At 48.5% G+C, this 27,810-nt stretch overlaps 1 protein-coding gene across 1 annotated transcript in view; it reads left to right on the top strand.

Annotated features, from left to right (window-relative positions):
- The window catches only part of anks1b (ankyrin repeat and sterile alpha motif domain containing 1B), a gene marked incomplete at its 5' end in the record, with an annotated part of 204,047 nt that overhangs the window by 75,672 nt on the left and 100,565 nt on the right, over nucleotides 1–27,810 (top strand). Inside the window, 3 exons of the mRNA XM_080491747.1 lie at nucleotides 955–1,080; nucleotides 16,500–16,656; nucleotides 24,071–24,207. Coding sequence (XP_080347873.1) covers nucleotides 955–1,080; nucleotides 16,500–16,656; nucleotides 24,071–24,207 — 420 coding nt within the window. The remainder of the gene's footprint in view (nucleotides 1–954; nucleotides 1,081–16,499; nucleotides 16,657–24,070; nucleotides 24,208–27,810) is intronic.

Here is a 27,810-nt window from a genome sequence, read left to right as displayed (position 1 = left end):
CCGACGTCTTCTTCTCACCGTAACAAAGAATATATGTGCACGTGCACTGCAGATGGATCAATGTTCCCGAGTCCAGACTGTCTGCAGTCCAGAGCCTCGGCCGACCTGTAGTTCTCAGACTCACTGCTCCTCCATCTCCTCCTCCATCTCCTCCTCCATCATACCTCCTCCACCTCCTCCTCCATCTCCTCCTCCATCGTACCTCCTCCACCTCCTCCTCCATCTCCTCCTCCATCTCCTCCTCCACCTCCTCCTCCATCGTACCTCCTCCACCTCCTCCTCCATCGTCTCCTTCTCTTGTCCCACCAGGTTTCTGCAGATGAAGCTTCTTCACTCTTTATTTTCCCTCCATATTGTTTTGGACGAACCGCTCCGTCACGCTGACTCCTCCCCTTCAGGTTCTCCTCTGGTTCTCCTCTGGTTCTCTTTTAGTTCTCCTCCAGTCTTCCTCAGGTTCGCCACTGTTTCTTCTGCGGTTCTTCTCTGGCCTCTAGTTCTCTTCTGGTTCTCCTCCAGTTCTACTATGGTTCTCTTCTGGTTCTCCTCTGGTTCTCCTCCGGTCCTCCTCTGGTTCTCCTCCAGTTCTCCTCTGGTTCTCCTCTGGTTCTCCTCCCCTGGAAGGATCCAGAAAAACTTTATTGTCTCCTCTCATGTTTACGTCTTCCTGGTTGTTTGTTCCAGGAAGAGTAACTATCAATCAGCTGACCAATCAGAGGCTTCACCCCCCGACCGTCCAACATCTCATCTGGTTCCTCTTCCATGTTCATTTTCTACATTTTCATTCTTCTGCTTCTGTTTTCTTTCCTTCTTCATCTCGTTGGAACGTCACAGTTTGAGTTTCTGTCCCTGATGTTTTGTGAGTTTCTCACGAGTCCAGATTGTGTAACGGTCAGTGTGTAGTTCAGCGGGTGGCGTGATGATGATGATGATGGTAACCTGGTGTTTGTCTCACAGAGACGGACGCCGCCGCTCGCTCCGGCACTGGAGGAGGACGAAAGGAGCTGCGGCCCCGCGGGATTCTGGGAAGTTCTGACTCCCTGCAACGGCTGCAGGAACCTGGGCTTCTCCAGCCTGTCGCAGGTACACACACACACACACACACACACACACACACACACACACACACACACACACACACACACACACACACACACAGTCCCTGGTGATGTAGTGAGTGAAAGCGTTGGCTGGTTACCATGGAAACACAGCAACTCGTTCCGTCATCTCTGGATCATCAGTTAACTTTCCATCCTCTGTCAGTGATTTACATGTTTAACTACCTGCTCCGGTGGTAAACGCCCCCTGCAGGACAGATGTGATGAAGGTTAACGCCCCCTGCAGGACAGATGTGATAAAGGTTAAAGCCCCCTGCAGGACAGATGTGATCACTGCAGCAGAATGAATCATTGATTGAACGCATTGAAATCCGTTCAAACAATCCCCGATTGAAACGCTGCTTCCTGTTCCTGAACCATCTCCCCGCCCCCCCTAATCCCGAGCCCCCCCGTTGTGTAAGTGTCAGAGCGGTTAAGTGAGTGTAGAGGAGAGTGTTTAATGGTGAGATGCTGGCTGCACCAGCAGGACATCTGACATTTACAACACAACTCAGCCTCTGTCCTGTCTGCTGGCACGGCGCCACCGCCTGGCGCTACGCCTGGAGAGCTGCACCTGGAGGGTGTGTGTGTGTGTGTGTGTGTGTGTGTGTGTGTGTGTGTGTGTGTGTGTGTTGTAGAACTGCTAGTATATATCCATGTACTTTATGTAAAATATCGCATGCTGGCGACGTCTGTTTGTCCCTCAGCCTGTTGGCAAACGTTCATATCTTCCCACCAAATCTCCCTCCACTGAGGGTGTCCTTCTCCACCCACCTGTTTCCTCCTCCATCCTCTTGCTTCCTCCTCCACCCACCTGTTTTCTCCTCCACCACCTCTTTCCTCCTCCACCATCGCCACCTGATGCCAGAGTGAGGGTGGAGGTTTCCTCTGCGATGTCAGACACAGAAAAACTTCTGCGGAAGACCTTGATTGCTTCCAAGAGGGAGGGAGAGAGAGAGAGAGAGAGAGAGAGAGAGAGAGAGAGAGAGAGAGAGAGAGAGAGAGAGAGAGAGAGAGAGAGAGAGAGAGAGAGAGAGAGAGAGAGAGAGCGAGCGAGCGTTGCCAGGCAACAGGGAATCATGAGGTATCATGCGTGGGATGTCCACCATTGACAAATCTAGCACAGGTACATCAGAGGAGCTGCACACACACACACACACACACACACACACACACACACACACACACACACCCACACATTCTGTTAGGGTTTTCCCCCAACAAGAACCAGGTTCTAGTTCAGGGCCGGTACCAGGACCAGTTCTCAAATGAGCAGCTCCAAAGAGCCGGTTCTTTTTCCACCGTTAACGGAGCCAGTGAGAGCCACGTCACTGCGTCACTCCAAAACATGAAACGTCACTGATTTCACTGATTTCACTGATTTCACACTGACAGTGGTCATCCAGGAACCAGGAGACGGACTGTAACAGTGGTTTAGTCCGGGTCGCTCCATCTAGTCTGACCTGAACCTCTGATGCACCAAAGACCCAGAAAACTTTACGTCTCTTCTCGTATCTCTATTGGTGTTTTTTCACTTCCGTCTTGCTTTAGTCCAGAGCTCCTGTATGAGTTTGGGTCTTATTTTTCACCATTCCAACATTCCATAGTGACTTTCTGCTCCTTTCACTTTATTTCTGGACGTGTCTGAATCAAAAGTTCAACATGGAGGAATGGAGGTGTAGAATGATAGAACGCTGCTCTACAGCCGTTTCCATGGTAACCTAGGTAAACACTCTGATTAAAGTTCTCTTTCACATGAAGCCGTTAAAAGGCTCATTTTATACCTATAAACTCCAAGTTTTCATTTACAGTAGTTTGTAGTTTGTTTAGTAGTTCCTGATGAACCAGAAGTCTGGCTTCATTATAAAGAAGTTCTGTGGGTTAGAAAATAATATCGGAGCATCTCGGAGCGGAGCGGAGCGCCCCCTGCAGCCTCACACTGCCTTGCTCAGCGGCTGCAGCTCCTCAGCCGGCGGTCAGAAAGTGAAACAAGACCTGGACGTGACGTTAGTTATAATAATGTCACCATGAAAAGTGTGAAAACAAAAACCCAAAGGAAAACTGCTTCTAAATTATATCTGACGTAGCTGACTGACAGGTGGAGCTCTGCAGCTCGAGAGCCGCGGCTCCGCCAACGCGGATTAAATAATCCCGTTCCCTCTTATTATTAACTTCAGGGAACGACTTATTATATCGTTCCCAGGCGTATTTTTATTTTTTTCTCTATAACCACTCTGGGGCTCCGTGTTCGCTGTAGTTTTCAGAAAGCCGGTTCAGCGTCTCTTCCTCCTTTTAGGTAGTGATACCTCGAGAGATAACTCCAGAGATAACTCCAGAGATACCTCCAGTGATAACTCCAGAGATACCTCCAGAGATACCTCCAGAGATAACTCCAGAGATAACTCCAGAGATAACTCCAGAGATACCTCCAGAGATACCTCCAGAGATAACTCCAGAGATAACTCCAGAGATACCTCCAGAGGTACCTCCAGAGATAACTCCAGAGATAACTCCAGAGATACCTCCAGAGGTACCTCCAGAGATAACTCCAGAGATACCTCCAGAGATACCTCCAGAGATACCTCCAGAGATAACTCCAGAGATAACTCCAGAGATACCTCCAGAGATACCTCCAGAGATACCTCCAGAGATAACTCCAGAGATAACTCCGCCCCCAGCTGATGACTCGTTGGGCCCCAGTCTGGCTCCTCTCTGGTCCAGCAACGAAGTGGGGCCAGCGTAGCACCAGTTTAGCCCCTGATAGGCCGGAGCTTTGGTGGTGGAAAGACAAAGAACTGGTGCTAAGGCTGGCCCTGGACCAGAACTAGAACCTGGTTCTTTCTGGTGGGAAAGCCCCTCTGTATCAAACGGGTGCAGGTAGAGATGAGAAACGCAGGACAGCTCTTGAAGATGTGAAGGAACATGAAAGCCAGTGTGTGTGTGTGTGTGTGTGTGTGTGTGTGTGTGTGTGTGTGTGTGTGTGTGTGTGTGTGTGTGTGTGTGTGTGTGTTAGAGGGCAGGAGGCTGAAGCAGCAGACACTAGAAACCCTCCGCAGCTCGCTGACAGGAAGTCACGGTGAGACGAGCTGCTCACAGCTTCATATTCATGTTCTGGGGCCTCGATCAACTGCAGCTTCTTCCAAACTGTGAATCAATTTATTCTGAAGGATTTGATTGATGAAATGAATAAAACAGGACAATCAAACAAAGAGTGAGTTTATCAGTGTGACCAGAAACTACGAGGACTTATCTCGGTCTCAGGAGCGTCACAGGACGTTGAACCTCTGGAGGATCTTTTAATCTCAGACTTTTTTTATTTATTTGATCACTTCAGTAACGTGTGGAACAGGAAGCAGAGACGTTGGGAGGCGGAGAGGAAAGTGATTAACAGGTGATGGCGAGTGGCAACATGGCGTCCTGCTGCTTGGCACGCTGGACGAAACGTTTCAGCTCTTCACTCGGGACAAACCAGATGAGACGGATCCTGAACAGTCTCACAAGTCTCCGAAGCGTTCGTGAGTCCAGAGCGTCAGCAGGACGTTTCTCCTCGGGACAGACGGGGTCGGAGGAGAGCAGCTCTCCATCATGCTGAGTGATTCGCTGACTGTTCAATCATGAAGGCGGAGCGGAATTGAATGTCTTTTAATCCGATTCTCACAAACTACGGGATGAGGAGTTTCCTCACTTAGACTCTGAGAAGGTGATTCTCACTGGGCAGTGGTTCGAATGCTGAAGGATTTAAAGAGACAGAGAGCTGGACATCTCGACGTCACTGATGTACTCTGATTACTTTCTTCTGTTGCCATCAGCTCCTCCGAGGGGTCAAAACAGGAAGGAACCAGTTTGAGCAATGAAGGAGAATGAGAGACTTGTCATGGAGGGAGGATGAGTACAAATACTCGAGTACAAATACCTGAGAAATCTCCCTCCATGTCTGATCAGCCTGCGGCTCTGCGGCACTAGTTTGCTTCCTGCTTTGACTTTGTTCGTTCTCCTTCGTCTCCTCTCATCCTCTCATCCTCTCATCCTCTCATCCTCCTTTTCTCTCTGAGTCTGTGAAGTTCACGTTTGATCCGGGAAGCACCTGAAGGGCAGCGAGGTCCGCCGGAGAGGCGCTCCACGGATTCATCCAGGGCGAAGGAACAATTACAGAAACTGCCGGCGCTTCTGTAAAGATGAAATCATCTTCATCTGGGAGCTGCTTCTCATCAGAGTCTCTCATCTCATCTCATCTCAGCCAAAACACACGAAGCAGAGCAGCTGTCACGCTGTGCTGTTGGCACATCAGTGACAGAGTGTGTGTGTGTGTGTGTGTGTGTGTGTGTGTGTGTGTGTGTGTGTGTGTGTGTGTGTGTGTGTGTGTGTGGGCTGCAGCTCGATGCAGGGTTTCCTCTGAAGCTGCGTCATGACGGAGAATCAGAGGTTCTCTGGTTTAATCTGATCATTTTTTTTGGTTCGTTTTAAGGGAACAAGTGGTAAACCGCCGGTACAGGTGTGAAACATCTGGCCTCCGGCCCCCCGGGGGGGTCAACGCTACACGACACGTCCTCATTCCTCAACACGCATCTATTTACTGATTATCACAGCTTGTCTATGTGAACAGGCTGGGAGGCACCCTCAACGTCAAGTTATATAGAAGTCTGTGAGCAGGAGTCTACTTCTATATTTCTATGTCTCTCAGTGTCTTCTTCTGCGTTTTTGGTGTATTTGGAGAGTCACAGCGCCCCTATAGGCCTGGTGTATGCACTACATGCCCTCAAGCCTCGTGGCGAGCAGAGTTCATAGTGACGTGTGGATTTTCTTTTAAGAACGCCGGGGAGAAAAATTGTCTTGGCTGGTGTGGGCGGAGCCTAAGTCCAGGCCTTTCTGCATGTTGTCTCTGGAGTACGAGTCTTCTGGTCACCTCCCTACCTGAAGAAAACTCGTGACAGTAATTTACCTGTAGGTGTGAATTTTATTGTGTGTTTCTCTGTGTTTTAATTGTGATGACCTGCTCACCTGTTCCAGGTGTACAGTGTCATTTCCTCCTCAGTTGCTTGGCATCGTGGAGGTTTTCATCCTCTAACTTTGTGGCTGCGTTTCTGTGAATCTGCAGCCTCCACCCTCTTTCTTCTGCTCCATCCTGTTTGTTGAGGCATCAGATTTCCTTGTCCCTCACCTGAACGCTTCCCCTGCAGTGGAGTTACCTTCAGGTGACCAGTTGGGAGCCCACGGCGAGCTCAGTTGGTAGAGCATGAGACTCTCAATCTCAAGGTTGAGGGTTCATGTCCCACGCCGGGCGCCACCTTCCCGTGGGCTCTCCACCTGCAGGAAGGTTCTTAATGGGTGCAATGTGATCTGGGTGACGGTGCTCAGACTGACACCCCCTGGATAAGAGGGAGAAGATGGATGGATGACCAGTTGAGGATTGGAGTTACATTCAGGTGACCACTCAGGGATTGGAGTTACTTTCAGTGGACCACTCTGGGATTGGAGTTATCTTCAGGTGACCAGTTGGGGTTCGGTCGCTGAGTCAGCAGCTTCCTGCTGGGCGTCTTTGTGGAATTAGAGGTGTAGCCAAAAGGGAAGCTACAGTTTGGGCTCCTCTGAGTGCAGCAGCCATCGTGGGGAGTGTGAAGCCTGTTAGTTTTGACTATGGGTGTCCCATCGGGAACTGCGCTCGCTGATTTCTGAGGGATTAAGCAGCGGTAGAGGGAAATCCAATCCTGCAAGGCAATCCCTGCTCGCTGCTCTGACCAACCTGCTCCTCTTCATTCTGCACTTTTCTCCACTCTCTTCCTCCAAAGAGCCACTCAGTCCGGACTCTTTGTCTCTTTTAACCTTCTGCTCTCTTATTGTCTTCTTCTACCTACATTTACTTTCCCAGTTGGTTCCAGGAACAACTCACTAGTCTGAGCAACACTTTAGCTTTTGGTTGATGGCTGATTTGCAGTTGAGGTCAGGTTTTGTTCCGGTATAATTTGCATTAATGGTGAAAACTAACCGGTCAGCCGTTTGTTGAGGGATGTTTGGGTTTTGTTCTTGTTAATGTTGAGAGATCGCAAATGTGCAAAGTGCGTCTTGTCTGAAAGTCATATGAACATATGAAATCAAATCCACATTAACATGCACAAAATAACCTCTAAATACGTTAACACGCAACAAACCAATAACTGACACCAAACACCCATGACCATCAGAATTAAAAAAAAAAAAGTCCAGACGACCAGAGATCCAGTCCTCAGTACCGTCATATACAACACAGTGCTGAATATTAATACTGCAGTTTATGGACATTACCTTCAGACAGAAGCTCCACAGACCTGGACCAGCTCCTGTTGTTGCTCCTCAGAGTCCCCCCACATTATTTTTATTAGGAAATCCAACATTTACCAGGTTTCCCTGTTTGAAATTGAGCGGCTGTCTGATTTAAAGTGACGTTTAAGACTAGCGCCCCCACACTTCATTGGTGAGGACAAGAACTGCATGCAGGCCGGCAACTTTATTAAAGTGAGAGTGAAGATTCACCCTCATGCACTAATAAAAATACATAAAAATAGACAAATTTTACACATGATCATGACAAAACTAGAAACAAGCAAAAAAACTAAAGGAAATACATAGGAAAAAACTGCATTTTACCAATATTTTAGAGACCCCCCCAAAATTTCACAAATCATGTTTTAAGGGGGGGGGGGGGTCCTGTCTCTTTAAGGGCCCCCCCGTAGTTCACACCATGATTTTGGTGACAAGGAATGTGTTTTACTGTAGTGAAGGAGTGAATGATTGAGGGAGGTCCGGGAGGGAGGGAGGGAGGGAGGGTGGGAGGGTGGGAGGGAGGGAGGGAGGGAGGGAGGGAGGGTGGAAATGTGTTTTACTGTAGTGAAGGAGTGAATGATTGAGGGAGGTCCGGGAGGGAGGGAGGGAGGGAGGGAGGGAGGGAGGGAGGGAGGGTGGAAATGTGTTTTACTGTAGTGAAGGAGTGAATGAGGGAGGGGGGGAGGGGGGGAGGGGGGGGATGTGTTTTACTGTAGTGAAGGAGTGAATGAGGGAGGGAGGGAGGAAGGTAGGGAGGGAGGGAGGGGATGTATTTTATGATAACAGGTAATTGTGAATCAGATATTTACTCCGTGTATTCAGTGTATTTCTGCTTGTCTGATGTATCTTGGTGTTGTATGTACTGTTGTTTCCTCTGTCACCCTCTGAAAAGGGACTGCTCTGTCCCTGATTGACAAATAAAATGAATGAATGAAAATCCTGAATCGTACAACAAGATGTATCAGACTGACAAAGAGGCTTTTGTTCATAAAAGGCAGCAATCGTTCATTTCCCATGAGCTTTGTGCTCATTACTTCTCTCTACTGCCGTCCTCGTCTCAGAGCGCTCAGTGTCCTCACCACTGTCCTCACCATTGTCCTCACCACTGTCCTCGCCACTGTCCTCACTCCCTTTTCTCTTCCAATCAAATCGTCTCCATGAGGAAATGCCAGTGAATTACAGCTTCCATTCATATCTGATGGCCTGTGAACCCAGTGTGTCACTGTCTGACTTCCACACACACACACACACACAAACACACACACACACACACACACACACACACACACACACACACACACACACACACACACACACACACACACACACACACACACACAGACGGGAACGGTTTCTCTAACATGATCACAGTAACTGTATCCTCTGCAGACGTGTACAAACCAGGTTATAATCACTATGTGTGGGTCACATGGGCAGCACCATCACGACCCTGTGCACAAGGACATGCACGAGCCTTTAATCTGCAGGGGGACGCGAGCTGCCAGTGGCCTGCTAATTAGTGGCCAGAGGCGGCCTCTGTTTGTGTGTTCACTTCCTGTTCAGCTCAGACACAAGTTTCTCTGTGTCCTATCTCTACTGAAAGATATGGGGTGGGGGTGGGGACAGAGTAGGTTTATTTGTTGAAGTCTCTCTCTGAGTCCATCCAGGGACGCCGTCGAAGTGTCAGCGAGCTACAGCTGCTGCAGGGTTAGGTTCAGGTGTTCCTTAGGGTTAGGGTCTGGTGTTCCTCAGGGTTAGGGTCAGGTGTTCCTCAGGGTTAGGTTCAGGTGTTCCTCAGGGTTAGGGTCTGGTGTTCCTCATGGTTAGGGTCTGGTGTTCCTCAGGGTTAGGTTCAGGTGTTCATTCAGGTTATGTTCAGGTGTTCATTCAGGTTAGGTTCAGGTGTTCATTCGGGTTAGGTTCAGGTGTTCCTCAGGGTTAGGGTCAGGTGTTCATTTGGGTTAGGTTCAGGTGTTCCTCAGGGTTAGGGTCTGGTGTTCCTCAGGGTTAGGTTCAGGTGTTCCTCAGGGTTAGGGTCAGGTGTTCCTCAGGGTTAGGTTCAGGTGTTCATTTGGGTTAGGTTCAGGGGTTCATTTGGGTTAGGTTCAGGTGTTCCTCAGGGTTAGGGTCAGGTGTTCCTCAGGGTTAGGTTCAGGTGTTCATTTGGGTTTGGTTCAGGGGTTCATTTGGGTTAGGTTCAGGTGTTCCTCAGGGTTAGGGTCAGGTGTTCCTCAGGGTTAGGTTCAGGTGTTCATTTGGGTTAGGTTCAGGTGTTCCTCAGGGTTAGGGTCAGGTGTTCATTTGGGTTAGGTTCAGGTGTTCCTCAGGGTTAGGGTCAGGTGTTCATTTGGGTTAGGTTCAGGTGTTCCTTAGGGTTAGGTTCAGGTGTTCATTTGGGTTTGGTTCAGGTGTTCCTTAGGGTTAGGGTCAGGTGTTCCTCAGGGTTAGGTTCAGGTGTTCATTTGGGTTAGGTTCAGGTGTTCCTCAGGGTTAGGGTCAGGTGTTCCTCAGGGTTAGGGTCAGGTGTTCCTCAGGGTTAGGGTCAGGTGTTCATTTGGGTTAGGTTCAGGTGTTCCTCAGGGTTAGGGTCAGGTGTTCATTTGGGTTAGGTTCAGGTGTTCCTTAGGGTTAGGTTCAGGTGTTCATTTGGGTTTGGTTCAGGTGTTCCTTAGGGTTAGGGTCAGGTGTTCGATTGGGTAAGGATCAGGTTGTCATTCGGGTTAGGTTCAGGTGTTCATTAGGGTTAAGTTCAGGTGTTCATTAGGGTTAAGTTCAGGTGTTCATTAGGGTTAAGTTCAGGTGAACCTGAGTGTGACGGATTAGAGAGGAAACTACATCTTAACCAGCTTGAAGCCTCTTTTCTTTCCTCCTTTTTGGTCGTCTTCCGTCCCGACATGGAGCTGGTTGTCTGAACCCTCCTCCTCTTTCGGGTGTGTTTTGAGTGTGTGTGAGGAAATCCCGGCTCCTCGGTCTCCTCACTCCCACTTCCTGCACTTCCCTTCCCCAGTCCGGCTCATTTTCCTCCTTATCCCCTCGACTCCACTCTCCTCACGTCCGCCGACGGCCGGGATTCACCCACACTGCAGCAGAACGTAAGTGAGGAGTCCTATACTGTGTGTGTGTGTGTGTGTGTGTGTGTGTGTGTGTGTGTGTGTGTGTGTGTGTGTGTGTGTGTGTGTGTGTGTGTGTGTGTGTGTGTGTGTGTGTGTGTGTGTGTGTGTGTGTGTGTGTGTGTGTGTGTGTGAGAGAGAGAGGTGAAAGCTGCAGTTTGAGCTGCTGGATGAGAGATGATGCAGAGGAGAGAGAAGAGATGAGAGGATGAGAAAACGAGTGCAGAATATAATCTCTCCTTCATTCTTCTCTAATCTCTAGAAATGTGTTTGTGGAGTTTCCTGAGTCTTGTCTCTTCGGCACTGAGTGAACGTGTGAAACCTTGGAAAGAGTTTGAGGTTTTGTCTCCAGACTGAATCCAGTTTGTGTCTCAGGAGGTTTGATTGTCTGTGAATCAGGACTCAGTAACAAACCAATGAGACGCTTTCTGTCAGCTTCAGTCTTCATGTGTTTGGTCTGTTAGGTTGGTGATGAGAACCTGTTGGGTTAGGGTTAGGGTTAGGGTTAGGGTTAGGGTTAGGGTTGGTGATGAGAACCTGTTTAGTTAGGGTTAGGGTTAGGGTTGGTGATGAGAACCTGTTTAGTTAGGGTTAGGGTTAGGGTTGGTGATGAGAACCTGTTGGGTTAGGGTTGGTGATGAGAACCTGTTTAGTTAGGGTTAGGGTTAGGGTTGGTGATGAGAACGTGTTGGGTTAGGGTTAGGGTTAGGGTTAGGGTTAGAGTTGGTGATGAGAACCTGTTTAGTTAGGGTTAGGGTTGGAGGTGAGAACCTGTTTAGTTAGGGTTAGGGTTAGGGTTGGTGATGAGAACGTGTTGGGTTAGGGTTAGGGTTAGAGTTAGAGTTGGTGATGAGAACCTGTTTAGTTAGGGTTAGGGTTAAGGTTGGAGGTGAGAACCTGTTTAGTTAGGGTTAGGGTTAGGGTTGGTGATGAGAACCTCTTTAGTTAGGGTTAGGGTTAGGGTTAATGGCGACAACCTGTTAGGGTTAGGGTTAGGTTTGGTGATGAGAGCCTGTTTACTTAGAGTTAGGGTTAGGGTTAGGTTTGGAAGGGAGAACCTGTTTAGTTAGGGTTAAGGTTAGGTTCACAGGGGAGAACCTGTTGACACCTTAAACGCTTTGGTGACGCCAGGATTTGACTTTCTGCTCATTCAAGTTCAAACTCTCCAGTTAGATTGATTTGACCTGTTCAGTTCAGTGTTTCGTTCCATTTATCAGCTTCATATCTGCCTCCTCGTTTTTAAAGTTGAATGAATGAAGTTAATGATTCATATGAAGATATTTACTCGTTCACCAGTTGTTCCTTTCAGTTTTCCTCTGGACACCACGTCTCCCCTTGTTCTCACTGAAGCATTGGCTTTTTGAGGACTTTTCAAATCCGACATAAACTTTGCACCTTCATTAATTTCTTTGTTGCATCGAAGTTTCTTGGGGATAAATCTGCAGCAATGTCCAGGGTCAATGTGAACAAACAGGGCCAATGTGAACAAATAGGGTCAATATAAACAAACAGGGCCAATGTGAACAAACAGGGTCAATATAAACAAACAGGGCCAATGTGAACAAACAGGGTCAATGTGAACAAACAGGGCCAATTTGAACGTCCAGGGTCAATTTGAACATCCAGGGTCAATTTAAACGTCCAGGGCCAATGTGAACAAACAGGGTCAATGTGAACAAACAGGGTCAATGTGAACAACCAGGGTCATTGTGAACAAACAGGGCCAATGTGAACAAACAGGGTCAGTGTGTTTAATACAGTGTCAGGTGGGCTTTTCATCGGTAACCATGGGAACAGTGGATGCCGTAAATGCGCCCGACTGCTGTTATAAAGCGTGCCTAGCCGTTGCCATGGAAACAGTGCTGCTGCCAGCAGTCTCAGTAAACAGGAGCTGAAGCATTGAGAAGCAGAGCTGGTGAGGAGGAAGAGGGTTGCTGAGACTCAGGCGGACCTTCGTTCACCTCGCTGGCTCTGTTTCTTCATGATGATGGTTCTACTGTGACGGTGGAACCTGCCAGGCCGGAGGAAGGAGTCACAGATCCATCCATCCATCCATCCATCCATCCATCCATTGTCTCCCGCTTATCCATTTCCGGGTGGTGGGGGTGTCAGTCTGAGCACCGTCACCCAGATCACATTACACCCATTAAGAACCTTCCTGCAGGTGGAGAGCCCACAGGAAGGTGGCGCCCGGCGTGGGACATGAACCCTCTACCTTGAGATTGAGAGTCTCATGCTCTACCAGCTGAGCTCGCCGGGGGCCGAGTCACAGACCCGGACCCGTTTTAACAACAGCTTTATGTGTCGGTGTTTAAATGGTCTTAAAGGGTCTGGAGGGGAACGAAACATCAGCTTCTGACCTGTCCACATGAAGTCTCTCACTGATGACATCAGAGGTCTGTCACTGATGACATCAGAGGTGAAGTGGTTCTTAATTGAAGACTGACAAGCAGCTCCAACATTTAACTCAGGGTCTGTTTTCACCACAACCACTTCAAGTGAAAGCGCAAGTTTCCAAAATTCTCCAACTCTGTTGTCCTGTAAACAAAACTTTCTGAGTTACACACTGAGTTACACACTGAGTTACACACTGAGTTACAAACACACTGAGTTACAAACACACTGAGTTACACACACTCTGAATTACACACACTCTGAGTTACACACACTCTGAGTTACACACTGAGTTACACACACTCTGAGTTACACACACTCTGAGTTACACACTGAGTTACACACTGAGTTACACACACTCTGAATTACACATTGAGTTACACGCACTGTGAGTTACACATTGAGTTACACACTGAGTTACACACTGAGTTACACACACTGTGAGTTACACTCTGAGTTACAATCAGTTTATAGACCTTCTGAAAACACGCTGTGTAAAATGAAGCTCAGATTGAGAACCGACGAGTCGGCACAAGCCAAGTCATTACTTGCCTCAGCGTGTGCTTGATGGCTTGTTGCATTGTGGGTAATGTAGGAGCAGCGGAGGTGGGGAGGAATTAAAGCAGTGCATTCTGGGAGTCATTTCTAATGACGGTCCACAAGCCATTGCGGAGAGTTGCATTCTGGGAAAAGAGAATCTAACTCCGGAGGCTTCGGCCCAGCAGAGAAATGTTTGGTGTTTTCAGGGAACCACATCCTGCTCCGTGTTTTCATCTGCCTCAGAGGCTACACCTGTCCAACTACAGCTCGCCCTCTTACACCTGTCCAACTACACCTCGCCCTCTTACACCTGTCCAACTACAGCTCGCCCTCTTACACCTGTCCAACTACACCTCGCCCTCTTACACCTGTCCAACTACAGCTCGCCCTCTTACACCTGTCCAACTACAGCTCGCCCTCTTACACCTGTCCAACTACACCTCGCCCTCTTACACCTGTCCAACTACACCTCGCCCTCTTACACCTGTCCAACTACACCTCGCCCTCTTACACCTGTCCAACTACAGCTCGCTTTCTTACACCTGTCCAACTACAGCTCACTCTCTTACACCTGTCCAACTACACCTCGCCCTCTAACACCTGTCCAACTACACCTCGCCCTCTTACACCTGTCCAACTACAGCTCGCTTTCTTACACCTGTCCAACTACAGCTCACCCTCTTACACCTGTCCAACTACAGCTCGCCCTCTTACACCTGTCCAACGACAGCTCGCCCTCTTACACCTGTCCAACTACAGCTCGCCCTCTTACACCTGTCCAACTACAGCTCGCTTTCTTACACCTGTCCAACGACATCTCGCCCTCTTACACCTGTTCAACTACAGCTCACCCTCTTACACCTGTCCAACTACAGCTCGCCCTCTTACACCTGTCCAACTACAGCTCGCCCTCTTTCTGAACCGCTGCAAACTCATTTAACAAGAAGCTCCTGTTTGTTAAGCAGATTCCATGTAGAGACTTGACAGTGAAACTGGGAACCTTCCCTCCTTGTCGATACTTCCTGTCTCATTCCAATCAATCAATAAGTGAAGAAATGAGAGATGTCAGCTTGGACACAATGGAGGACTGTCTGCACACCATCCATCTGTCTCTCTTCAACATCCAGTCCATCAATCTGTCCTTTTAGATTTAGATGATTTGTAGCATTTTCCTTTGTCAGGCGATATTCGAGTCCACATGGAAAAACATCTTTTTTTTTCTTTAACCAAATTACAAACAAACAAAAAACACAGGGTCAGAATGTTATTGCAGTTTACAGTAGTTTACAGTAGTTTGCTGTAGGTTGCAGTAATTTGCTTTAGTTTGTTGCAGTTTGCTGTAGTTTGCAGTAGTCTGTTGTAGTTTGCTGCAATGTGCCACAGTTTGCAGTAAATGGTTGTAGTTTGCTGCAGTTTGCTGCAGTTTGTTGAGGTGTCTAACAAGCCTAATATAACCCCAAATGAAGACATTTGAAACACCGCCAACCCAACTCCCATAATGCATTGCAGCGATCAGCTCTGCGACGCTACAATATGTTTCGGCTGGGTGTGGCCTTCAGGAGGAGGTGTGGCCTTCAGGAGAGGGTGTGGCCTTCAGGAGAGAGTGTGGCCTTCAGGAGAGGGTGTGGCCTTCAGGAGAGAGTGTGGCCTTCGGGAGGAGGTGTGGCCTTCGGGAGAGGGTGTGGCCTTCAGGAGAGAGTGTGGCCTTCAGGAGGAGGTGTGGCCTTCGGGAGAGGGTGTGGCCTTCAGGAGAGAGTGTGGCCTTCAGGAGAGGGTGTGGTCTTCAGGAGAGGGTGTGGCCTTCAGGAGAGGGTGTGGCCTTCAGGAGAGAGTGTGGCCTTCAGGAGGGGGTGTGGCCTTCAGGAGAGGGTGTGGTCTTCAGGAGAGGGTGTGGTCTTCAGGAGAGGGTGTGGCCTTCAGGAGAGAGTGTGGCCTTCAGGAGAGGGTGTGGTCTTCAGGAGAGGGTGTGGCCTTCAGGAGAGAGTGTGGCCTTCAGGAGAGAGTGTGGTCTTCAGGTGAGGGTGTGGCCTTCAGGAGAGGGTGTGGCCTTCGGGAGAGAGTGTGGCCTTCGGGAGAGGGTGTGGCCTTCGGGAGAGAGTGTGGCCTTCGGGAGAGGGTGTGGCCTTCAGGAGAGAGTGTGGCCTTCAGGAGAGGGTGTGGTCTTCAGGAGAGGGTGTGGCCTTCAGGAGAGGGTGTGGCCTTCAGGAGAGTGTGGCCTTCAGGAGGGGGTGTGGCCTTCAGGAGGGGGTGTGGTCTTCAGGAGAGGGTGTGGTCTTCAGGAGAGGGTGTGGCCTTCAGGAGAGAGTGTGGCCTTCAGGAGAGGGTGTGGTCTTCAGGAGAGGGTGTGGCCTTCAGGAGAGAGTGTGGCCTTCAGGAGAGAGTGTGGTCTTCAGGTGAGGGTGTGGCCTTCAGGAGAGGGTGTGGCCTTCAGGAGAGAGTGTGGCCTTCAGGAGGGGGTGTGGCCTTCAGGAGAGGGTGTGGCCTTCAGGTGAGGGTGTGGCCTTCAGGAGAGGGTGTGGTCTTCAGGAGAGGGTGTGGCCTTCAGGAGAGGGTGTGGCCTTCAGGAGAGAGTGTGGCCTTCAGGTGAGGGTGTGGCCTTCAGGAGAGGGTGTGGCCTTCAGGAGAGGGTGTGGTCTTCATGAGAGAGTGTGATGAGACCAATGATCAAAATGAATATTTTATTCATTTCAATTCAGCCTTGTGTAGGTACTGCATACCTGGACTACCTGTCACTGGTTATTTCAGTATGAATCATGGAACGTCTGACGTCGGTGTTCAGATGTATATTTTCTATATAAAAAGCAGAAATGGACGTTTAGGAAGAAGTAGAATGAGTTTGATCTCAGTACGTCATGATAATATTCAACAGCCTTGAACTGAAGCATTACTGATGCACCGCCGGGCAAAAGAAGGATGGATGAGACAGACAAAGCGTTTCAGAGTGTCTTCCCGTCCAGATGTTGTCTTGTGGCTCAGACTGTTTCAGCCGCAGCTCCAGGAAGTCGTCAGTGGTTTGGTCAGAAACGCCACGACCTGACCTCCTCTGTCTCTTCTTCTCTGCCAGGATTTGAAGCGCTCTGCGGAGCTCGTCGCGTCTCCGTCGCTGGACGTCTTCCTCCCCGAGGACGAGGACAACCCGTACGAGTCGGTGACCACCGCCGTCACACGCAAACCCAGCTCGCTGGACATCGGCCTGCGGCTCAACGCCGGCCCACACAACGGTAGGACGACAGGAAGCAGCCCCTCCCTCTCATAGCCTTTCAGTACTTATAGAAATACTTTCATTACCTGAGTTACAGTCATTTAAATATCCAGCCCCTCCCCCACCCAAAACAAACTCAGCTCTGATATCAACTCATAATGTCTCGTCAATAAGTAGAAATATTCAGCCTGAGGAAAGTGACGCTTCAGCAGACGGAGGAACCAGTGATGTCATTTAGTTTAATTTAATTTAATTTAATTTAATTTTTATTCTTACAAATTCAACTCAAGTTTCAACACTTTAACAGAGAAAATCCAACGATTCAACCTGAGCAAGTACAGGAGAGGAAAAGCTCTGTTTTTACAGGCAGAATCCTGCAGAACCAGACCCAGAGGAGGAGAAACCTGCAGAACCAGGCCCACAGCAGGAGGATCCTGCAGAACCAAACCCAGAGGAGGAGAAACCTGCAGAACCAGGCTCAGAGGTGGAAAAACCTGCAGAACCAGACCCAGAAGAGAAACCTGCAGAACCAAACCCAGAGGAGAAACCTACAGAACCAGACCCAGAGGAGGAGAAACCTGCAGAACCAGGCTCATAGAAGGAGAAACCTGCAGAACTAGACCCAGAGGAGGAGAAACCTGCAGAACCAGGCTCAGAGCCGGAGAATCCTGCAGAACCAGACCCATAGGAGGAAAAACCTGCAGAACCAGACCCAGAAGAGAAACCTGCAGAACCAAACCCAGAGGAGAAACCTACAGAACCAGAACCAGAGGAGGAGAAACCAGCAGAACCAGGCTCATAGAAGGAGAAACCTGCAGAACTAGACCCAGAGGAGGAGACACCTGCAGAACCAGACCCTGAGGAGGACAAGCCTGCAGAACCAGACCCAGAGGAGAAACTTGCAGAACCAGGCTCATAGAAGGAGAAACCTGTAGAACTAGATCCAGAGGAGAAACCTGTAGAACTACACTGAGAGGAGGAGGAACCGGCAGAACCAGACTCATTATTGACTAAAGTTACTACATTTTGAAAAGACTCTTCTTAATACAACTCCAATAATGTAAAAACTTATTTGCTTATTAATTAAAACTAATTAATGGCCCAACAAGAAAATTATTTTATATATGATTATCATACATCGTTTTCAAAACGTTGCTGAAACTTTTCTGAAACAAAAACGAAGAGTTGTTGTGGAAACGTGTCTGAGAAGCGGAGCATCATATGGCCGGCGAGGCGAGGCGAGGCGAGGCGAGGCGAGCGCTGGCCTCCTGCTGTGACGAGCGGCTCTGCAGACGGAGAAGCAGCCACCTGAAAACACCACATATTGTTTTGGCTTGGGTTGGTGGCAGAGAGCAGGCGTGGAAAACGTGGGTGAGAGTGAGAGAGCACACTCTCTCACTCTCACCCACGTTTTCCACGTTGGCGCCTACAGAAACATTGAATTATATTTACTCTGCAGCTTGTTTACAGTTTATCGTGGATGAAACCAAACATCACTACGGTGCCGTCGTTTCATCCTATCGGCAGAAGAGAAGCCGAGGTTTCCCTCTACGACAGAACAACACTGGCTTCTATAACTTAACCTGAAACTGGGGTCATTACCTGACCAGCAGGAGGCACTGCCGAGCATCGCTTTAGATTTGGACCTGAGTCTCAGTCTCAGTGGGAATTGGTACAATGGTCTGTTTTATTCCAGAACTTAATGGACAAATCCATCCATTTTCTTCCGCTTATCCGGGGCCGGGTCGCGGGGGCAGCAGTCTAAGCAAGGAAGCCCAGACTTCCATCGCCCCAGACACGTCCTCCAGCTCTTCCGGTGGGACCCCGAGGCGTTCCCAGGCCAGCCGAAAGACATAGTCTCTCCAGCGTGTCCTAGGTCTGCCCCGAGGCCTCCTACCGGAGGGACATTCCCGGAACACCTCCCTAGGGAGGCGTCCGGGGGGCATCCCAAACAGATGCCTGAGCCTCAGCTGGCTCCTCTGGATGTGGAGGAGCAGCGGCTCTACTCCGAGCTCCTCCCTGGTGACTGAGCTCCTCAGCCTATCTCTAAGGGTGCGTCCAGCCACTCTACGGAGGAAACTCATTTCAACCGCTTGTATCCGGGATCTCCTTCTTTCGGTCATGACCCAAAGCTCATGACCATAGGTGAGGGGAGGAACGAAGATCGACTGGTAAATCCAGAGCCTCGTCTTTTGGCTTAGCTCCTTCTTCACCACGACGGACCGATACAGCGACCGCATAACTGCAGACGCTGAACCGATCCGCCTGTCGATCTCACGCTCCATCTTCCCCCCACTCCTGAACAAGACCCCGAGATACTTGAACTCCTCCACTTGGGACAAAGTCTCTCCACCAACCTGAAGGGGGCAAGCCACCTTTTTCCGGTCGAGAACCATGGCTTCGGATTTAGAGGTGCTGATCCTCATCCCAGTTGCTTCACACTCGGCTGCGAACCGCGCCAGTGCACGCTGAAGGTCCAGGTTTGATGAAGCCACCAGGACCACATCATCTGCAAAAAGCAGAGACGAGATCCTGTGGTCCCCAAACCAGACCCCCTCCGGTCCCTGGTTTGTGGTCCCCAAACCAGACCCCCTCCGGTCCCTGGCTGTGCCTAGAAATTCTGTCCATAAAAGTTATGAACAGAACCGGCAGTAAGTCGGACCTGTTCCCAGTGCACGTTGGCCTCCGGCAGGGCTGTCCTTTGTCACCGGTTCTGTAACGGACAAATCAAAAACCTAAAACACCTGAAGTAATCCCAGGTTGGAGTAACTGACAGTCAGCTAACGGCGAGCGGCTGAGCTAACAGAGGCCGATAACTGTTGGTTCAACTCCAGGACATTTTTTTCTTGAAAGAATTTGACAGAATAAAAATTTGTGTTTCTATTAAACTCAAATTTCAGAATGTAACTATCTTGGGTTAACTTCACTACGACAGCCTGGACATGATTCCTCTGTCATCTTAAAAAAAAGTCTTAATAGTTAATAAGTAGATTTTAGTTCAATCGATCACAATTCATTCACGATAATTTGAGCAAATGCCACTTTTGAAATTAACTGACCTCCAAAACTAATTTGTGATAGAATATTCGGTCTGCTGGGTACATCTCAAACATTGGGAGTATTATTAACTGTGTATCTCTATATATTTTAGATTGTTTTGTCATTTCTCTCTTTATTCTGAACATATAAACCATAATATTTTTAAGCATTTCTCAAATTGTATTAATTATAATTGTTGGTTAAATATTGTAATTAAATAGTTTTTTTAAAAAACATTTTGAGGTTCTGTAGCTTTTAATTACTAATATGCAAAAGAAAAACAAAAAAATATTGAAAAAAAAATTTAAATGTAAAAGTTTAGATGAAATTAAATTGACTCTTGTTGTTTATATGAATGTAAGTTTCTTCTGAAAATGTATTGATAAGGACCCACACACACACTCTGCTCCCATAGCGATGCTACACACAGCAGGTTGTCACGGAAACTGCATCATCCGTTAGTGAGTCACCTGTAGGTTGCCATGGGAACTGTCTTGGATGTGACCCCCCCCCCCCCCCCCCCACACACACACACACACACAGCTCGCCACATGAATGTCTGAACGATGTAGACGACAACAGAACAACACCACTTCTTCACCTGGGGGGTGTTGGTTGGGTTGGGGGGGGGGGTGGGGGGGGGGGTGTATTCAGCTCACGCTGAGTTTGTGACGCAGCAGCAGATGAAATCCTCTTTTTTTGCTGACGGCTGATTGGACGAGGGCGGGACGTCGTCTTTATCTGCCAGAGGAAGGATGTGGGTGGTGGTGATGGTGGTGGTGATGGTGGGGGGGGAGGGCTGCATTACACTGTAAAATACTCATCCCAAACGCTTCAAAGTTTCTCTCTCTCTCTCTCACACACACACACACACACACACACACACACACACACACACACACACACACACACACACACACACACATACCCTGGAAGTTATGAGACCTTACACAGGAGTCTCTCCTGGAACAGTTCACCGCTCGGTGTGAACGGATTAGTGGTTAGAAAGTAATGAGATTACATCTCAGAGAAACAGAGATCGTTGCTGCTGTATGTGGTGCAGGTTCAGTGATGACTCACCTGGCCAGGTGTGATCCTGCAGATATGGAGGGAATGTTGGCATGTTAGTCTGATTTTCACTGCAGGAGCTGACAGCCAGGAGTGATGCGTTCAGGGGCCTCACGTAACTCCGGCCTCCCACATGTTAACGGGCTGCAGGGCTCACAGAGCAGCGAGGCTACAGGCTGAACAGCATTACAATATGACTGATACAGTCGTTAGTGACCTGAAGTTTCTGCAGTGACACCGAGACACTTTAGCCTGACGGTGAGAACAGCCAGACAGAACAGCCGGACAGAGGGTCGACAGCCAGACGGTTGGAACAGCCAGGCAGAACAGCCGGACAGAGGTTCTACAGCCGGACAGAGGGTCTACAGCCAGACGGTTGGAACAGCCAGACAGTTGGAACAGCCAGACAGAACAGCCGGTCAGAGGGTCTACAGCCTGATGGAGCTGGACGAAGATTTTTTGACGTCATTTTGTTCAGCAGGATGTCGAAGAGCTGAATTTTCTTCTTGATCTTATGGAGGATGAATCGGCCTTGAGTCTGTGTGTTTGTCCTGCGATGGACGACTCACCTGTCCAGGACGACTCACCTGTCCAGGACGACTCACCTGTCCAGGACGACTCACCTGTCCAGGACGATTCACCTGTGATGGACGATTCACCTGTCCAGGACAACTCACATGTCCATGTGGAACCAGACTCAGCTCGGAGCACGTCAGACATCCTCTGGAGGAGAAACCGTTTAAAGACCTGATGTCCGTCTTTCTTTCTGTTTCTACACCTGAACCAATCACTGAGTTCCTCAAACTGTGGTCACACCTGCAGAGGTCAGAGGTCGCAGGGTTCACAGGGTGCAATTCACCTAAGAAATATCCTGCATTCTCTAGAGAAAACCCCAGAAACGGACTGATGATTTTATTTTTGTTGGTCACAGGAAGTCTGTAGTTTCCTGGTGGAGTCCTTTCTGCTCCTCGTCGGACGTCAGACTCTCTCCTGCTCAGACTCAGTTCATCTGCTGCTCCTCGCCTTTCCTCTCTGATGAACCGAGCGTCCCTCCTGCGTCTCGCCACATTTTCCCGCCACCGCAGGGACGCGACATTAAAACGTCCAGACTGGTCGTCTCACTCTCCACCGCAGGAAGTCACCCGTTGGTTCTGTGTTACGCTCTGACACATGAACACATTACCTGAACTTCCATATCCAGAGTCAAAGGATTTACTTCTGTACAACACAATATTTGTTTCAACAAGGTGATTCCCCTTAGAGGGTTTTTAGAGCGAGATCTGATCAAATTCGTCTGATTTTGGTCAATTTATTGCTGATTAACACATTTTCAGAGGCACATGCTTTATATTTGCTCCATGGTTCCTCTCAGAGAGTCCAATAAGGTTGAGACGGGACTTCCTGTCAATATAAAACGTCTATGAAAATATTACAAACAGGAAATCTTTAAAGTCCATTTAGAGAATATTTTATCTGAGAAATGCCAAGATATGTGAATCTATCCAGTTTTACGCCGTTTTGCATTAAATGTCACGTACAGAAACACAATCACGCCTTCGGCTTAATTTTTTTTAAATTTGTGCATGTTTCATTGAGTCGACGGTAAAGGGTTAAAGATCGCCTCGACATTATTCAATACCGTTCTCCTAAAACACTTTACAAAGAAATCATGACTAAATGAGAATTATTAAGAGTTTCAAGCAAAGTTCGTCACATTTTTAAAGAAAAGCGTCAATCAGATGTAAAAAAAAATCTTGATTCTCTTAGTTTAGAAGAAAATCTCTGTGAAGGGGATCTTCAGTTTCTGAGTTTTGGATCTTTTCTCTCCATATTTATTCTTGAAACGAGTGAATCTATTGATAAAATGTCTTTATTTCGTATTTATTTCTCCTCCTCATTCACTCAATAGGATCAAACCTGCACCTATTTATATCCTGTTTCTTCCTTCCTGTCATTTGATTTGATCTCTTCACAATCATATAATCATCGATGCTGCTCCAGGCTCTTCCTTTAATGTGCGTGTGCGTGTGCGTGTGCGTGTGCGTGTGCGTGTGCTCCAGCCGATGAAGACAGATGTTTGCTCCCTCAGGAATTCCATTGCGCCTCCTCAGCACTTCCTTGTTTCTTCTTCTGTAGTTTGTTTCGTCCTCCGGTGTTAAATAATCGCACGCCGGGGAAATTAGCTCCGACAGTCTGAGTGAGACGACACAGCGCTCTGGACGGCAGTCAGTTTCCCTCATTGTGACTGCGGCTCGTCAAATTAGCACGCAGGCACGCACGCACACACACACACACACACACACACACACACACACACACACACACACACACACACACACACACACACACGCACATGCACACGCACACGCACACGCACACGGACACACTTCGTTCTGTCATGAGGAGACACGCTGTGCGACGCCCTCTTCTTTCATTCCTGCGCTCAGCCACAAATTGAACAAAGAAGCATTTCTGTGCCGCGATGACAGACAGCTCAGACGGTTGGATGGTGCAACTCCAGGGTAACTCCTCTCCGATTGGCCGCGGCGGCAGTCTGAGTGCAGATAGCGGCGTGTCGGGTCAGTCGGACCGCGTCAGGCTGCACATTATGGGGGAACAAGTTCAGACATTTGGATTTCAACACAATTATTCTCCGTTTACAGACACAAATCAAAGAGACACCAAGACAAGAGGTCACCTATTAGTAGTAGGAAATTGTTAATAAATGTATGTTCATGACTAACTGGTAAGTGGGAAAGTTCCCATTTCCTCAGAAGAACAAGTACATCTGTGGAGTGGATTCTAAATGTTACTAACCAGGTGCTCATGAATAACTGGGAAGTGGGGAAGTTCTCATTTTGGCATTTAAAGAATCTCCTGAGGAGCCAAATATAGATGTTCCTTCATGGCATGATCATGAGTACCTGGGAAGTGGGAAAGATCCCATTTCCCAGTGTTGAACATAACCCTAAACAAAGACCTCTTTGGCGAACTGGGAAGTGGGAAAGATCTTGATGACTACAACTGGAGAGCCAAATCTAAATGCTACTCATGGAGCTCTGAGGAGTAACTGGGAAGTGGGAATGATCGCATTTTTGATTGGGAAAAATACACGGGAAGAGTACTACCCGAAGGAAGCAGGTGTGGTGTGGCTGAACACGTCAGCAGTTCTGGTTGTTCCTGTCAGATGAGCAATGTGAACTGGGAACTTTTCAACTTGTCACCATCCCAGTTCCAGCTGCAGGAAAACCAAATCGTTTGATGTCTGACGTCAGACTGCGCTGCGTACTGTACCCCCCCTAACAGGTCTCTCCTCTCCCCACAAGGTCACCTGTCCCAGGTACCACTGAGTGATGGCGGGACCCGTATCCATGGCAACTGCTCAATAGGACCCACACCAGACTGCTCGCCCCCCTCCCCCGACACGGCCCTGAAGAACATCGAGAGAGTCATCCGCCCACAGGTAAACACCACACACACACACCACACACACACACACACACACACACACACACACACACACACACACACACACACACACACACACACACACACACACACACACACACACACACACACACACACGCTGTCTCGTCTCTGTGCCGTGTGAAGAAGAAAAACCCAAATGAACCTTTGAAAGCTGAGATCTGAAATTTAATCTTTGCTGTTTGCAACCGGCAGTAATTCAAAGTTTCACTTCAGCTTGTCTTTCTTGTTTCTCTAAAACAAACGAGGAACTTTTCTGGGATGTTGGTGATTAGTTGTCGTGTCAACCAACATCCAAAACATTACGGAGGTTTTGGGTTTTCACTTGAAATTGTTGTAAACGAACGCTTGTGTTTGTGTGCGCGGCTGCGTCGACAGTCGTCGGCAGTCGTCTGTATAACACTACGGAGGTAAACGAGCAGCGATGGAAGCATGCGGCGTGCAGCTGCCCCTCCGCCTGCTTCCATCGCAACTTGTTTACCTGCTACAGATCCACATCACTTCCTCCTCCACCCACAGTCTGACACCCAGAGGCAAAACAATGATACACGCCAACATGGCGAGTATATCATCCGCCATCATGGCGAGTGTATCATCTGCCATCATGTATCGGAGTGTATCATCCGCCAACATGGCGAGTATATCATCCGCCATCATGGCGAGTGTATCATCCGCCATCATGGCGAGTATATCATCCGCCATCATGTATCGGAGTGTATCATCCGCCAACATGGCGGGGTGTATCATCTGTCAGCATGGCGGAGTGTATCATCCGCCAACATGGCGGGGTGTATCATCTGTCAGCATGGCGGAGTGTATCATCCGCCAACATGGTGGAGTGTATTATCCGCCAACATGGCGGTGTGTATCATCCGCGAACATGGCGCAGTGTATCCTTCGCCAACATGGCACAGTGTATCATCCGCCAACATGGCGGCGTGTATCATCCGCCAACATGGCTTAGTGTATCATCCGCTAACATGGCACAGTGTATCATTCGCCAACAGGGCGGAGTGTATCATTCGCTAACATGGCGGCCAACAGGACGTAGTGTATCCTTCACCAACATGGCGGCGTGTATCATCCGCCAACATGGCGGCGTGTATCATCCGCCAACACGGTGGAGTGTATCATCCGCTAACATGGCACAGTGTATCATCCGCTAACATGGCACAGTGTATCATCCGCTAACATGGCACAGTGTATCATTCGCCAACATGGCGGCGTGTATCATCCGCCAACATGGCGGCGTGTATCATCCGCCAACATGGCGGCGTGTATCATCCGCCAACACGGTGGAGTGTATCATCCGCTAACATGGCACAGTGTATCATTCGCCAACAGGGCGGAGTGTATCATTCGCTAACATGGCAGCCAACAGGACGTAGTGTATCCTTCGCCAACATGGCGGAGTGTATCATCCGCCAACATGGCGGTGTGTATCATCCGCCAACATGGCGGAGTGTATCATCCGCTAACATGGCGGAGTGTATCATCCGCTAACATGGCACAGTTTATCATTCGCCAACAGGGCGGAGTGTATCATCCGCCAAAAAGGCATAGTGTATCCTTCGCGAACATGGCGCAGTGTATCCTTCGCCAACATGGCGGAGTGTATCATCCGCCAACATGGCGGAGTGTATCATCCGCCAACATGGCGGAGTGTATCATTCGCTAACATGGCGGAGTGTATCATTCGCTAACATGGCAGCCAACATGGCGGCGTGTATCCTTCGCCAACATGGCGGCGTGTAGTCATGAATGTATTAAAAACGCAGCTTCAGTTCCTGGGAGCTTTTTGAGGAAACACGTGTGAATCAGTGAGCAGGAGATGGAGGACGACTCGTTCAACACCTCAAAACTTCACCGTCTGTTGCTTCTGCAGCAGAACGGACGAAGAGCCCATCGGCGGTCAGTGCAGACAAAGTCAGTCCGGTCGGAGGGAACAGCACATCCCTTGTTTTCTCAGTGAGCGAGTGACGTGTGACATAAAGCAGAAAGCAGCTTCATGCTTGATGAAGTGATGAATCACAGCAGCAGCTTCATTAGTCACCGTTTCACCTCCTCCTGTCAGTATATTTGACTGAAATGTTTCCTAATGGGAGAAACAAATCAGCGTTTGACCATCAGACTTTATCGAAGCGAGGACAAGCCGTCCGTCACGTTTACTCCTGCAGACGTTAAAAGCAGCTCACCTGGTGATTCAGGAGCTTTTCTCTAATTAATAAAACTCTGTAAAGACAATCAACGACGCTGGTGTGCTAAAGTCCTTCACAGCAGGAGGTTTGTTAGTTTAGTGAAGCAGGTCTGTTTGTATGGTAACTGATCAGCAGACAACTCAGAATATATGATTACATTATATTGAAATTAATTTAATTATATTCAGGACGAAAACATCAGAGCTGACATGTGAAGCCGTCGATGACGAAGAGAGTTTATAAACTCATTTTCTTATTTCATGTGTCTAATAAAACATGGACGGGACTTAAAAAAAACCCTGAGTTATGCTTAAAATTGGAAAAATACAAAAACACACAGAAGTTAAGATTTTCTTCTTTACACTCACATTCTAATGCTCATTTATCATTTATCATTTATCATTTATCATTTATCATTTATCATTGATCAACACACAAACACAGTTTAGGGACGAACTAACAGGTTTTCTGTCCAAGAGAGTCAAAGAAACAATCTAGAGTCGCCATTAACCTTAAAGTTATGTTCGTTCATTGGTCACAAGCAGTCCAGCTTCACCTGAAATAGTGAGAATAACCTTCACATTTAAACTTTAGGGTTTTTCTTTGCTGTGGCGTCGAGTATACAGGAGGAAAATGTTGATATTTAACCCTCCAATCTCAACATGAAGCCAATTTTCATGAAACCTTTTGCTTTTAAAATAAAATGCCCAGAAAACGTCTCGGGGGACATTTTCACCTTCCTGTTGTTTGGTTTGTCCGGATCGGAGCGTCTCGAGGCCTCATGTTTGACCCCCCACATGTTTTGAACTGTGAAGATAACATGAGACTCCAGTTTGACCCTCGATCTGATTTCATAGTTCTGAAAGTATGGGTTCGTCTCTGAAGTTTGTCTCTGAAGAGAGCAGTGGTTGGTGTGAGTGTGCCAACCACTGCACCACAACACTTTCATCAAAGTAATCAAGTATTAACTGCTTAAAGTATTCCTTCATTCCAGCCGGATCTTTAAATGTGTGTGTGTGTGTGTGTGTGTGTGTGTGTGTGTGTGTGTGTGTGTGTGTGTGTGTGTAGACCCCATATGGCGCCCAGTGGGCCGCCGCTCAGCTTGGAGCCACATAATCAACCAGTTCAATTTTATGGCGCCTAATTAATTCTTCAGAATTCATTTCATTTGGTCTTAGTGCTCCCGGCGGTGCGCGCACACACACACACACACACACACACACACACACACACACACACACACACGGTTGTATGTATAGAAGCTCTGTAATGTTTCCTCTTGAAATATTAATGTGCTGCCTTCAGCTTTCTCGAAGGGTTTCCAAGAAATGAAGGCAGAATAAGTGTGTGTGTGTGTGTGTGTGTGTGTGTGTGTGTGTGTG

Source organism: Lipophrys pholis (genome assembly GCF_963383615.2).
Source record: "Lipophrys pholis genome assembly, chromosome: 22".
Classification (NCBI taxonomy): domain Eukaryota; kingdom Metazoa; phylum Chordata; class Actinopteri; order Blenniiformes; family Blenniidae; genus Lipophrys; species Lipophrys pholis.
Note: the sequence above shows the minus strand (reverse complement) of the source record. Positions and strands in the feature narration are given on the sequence as shown.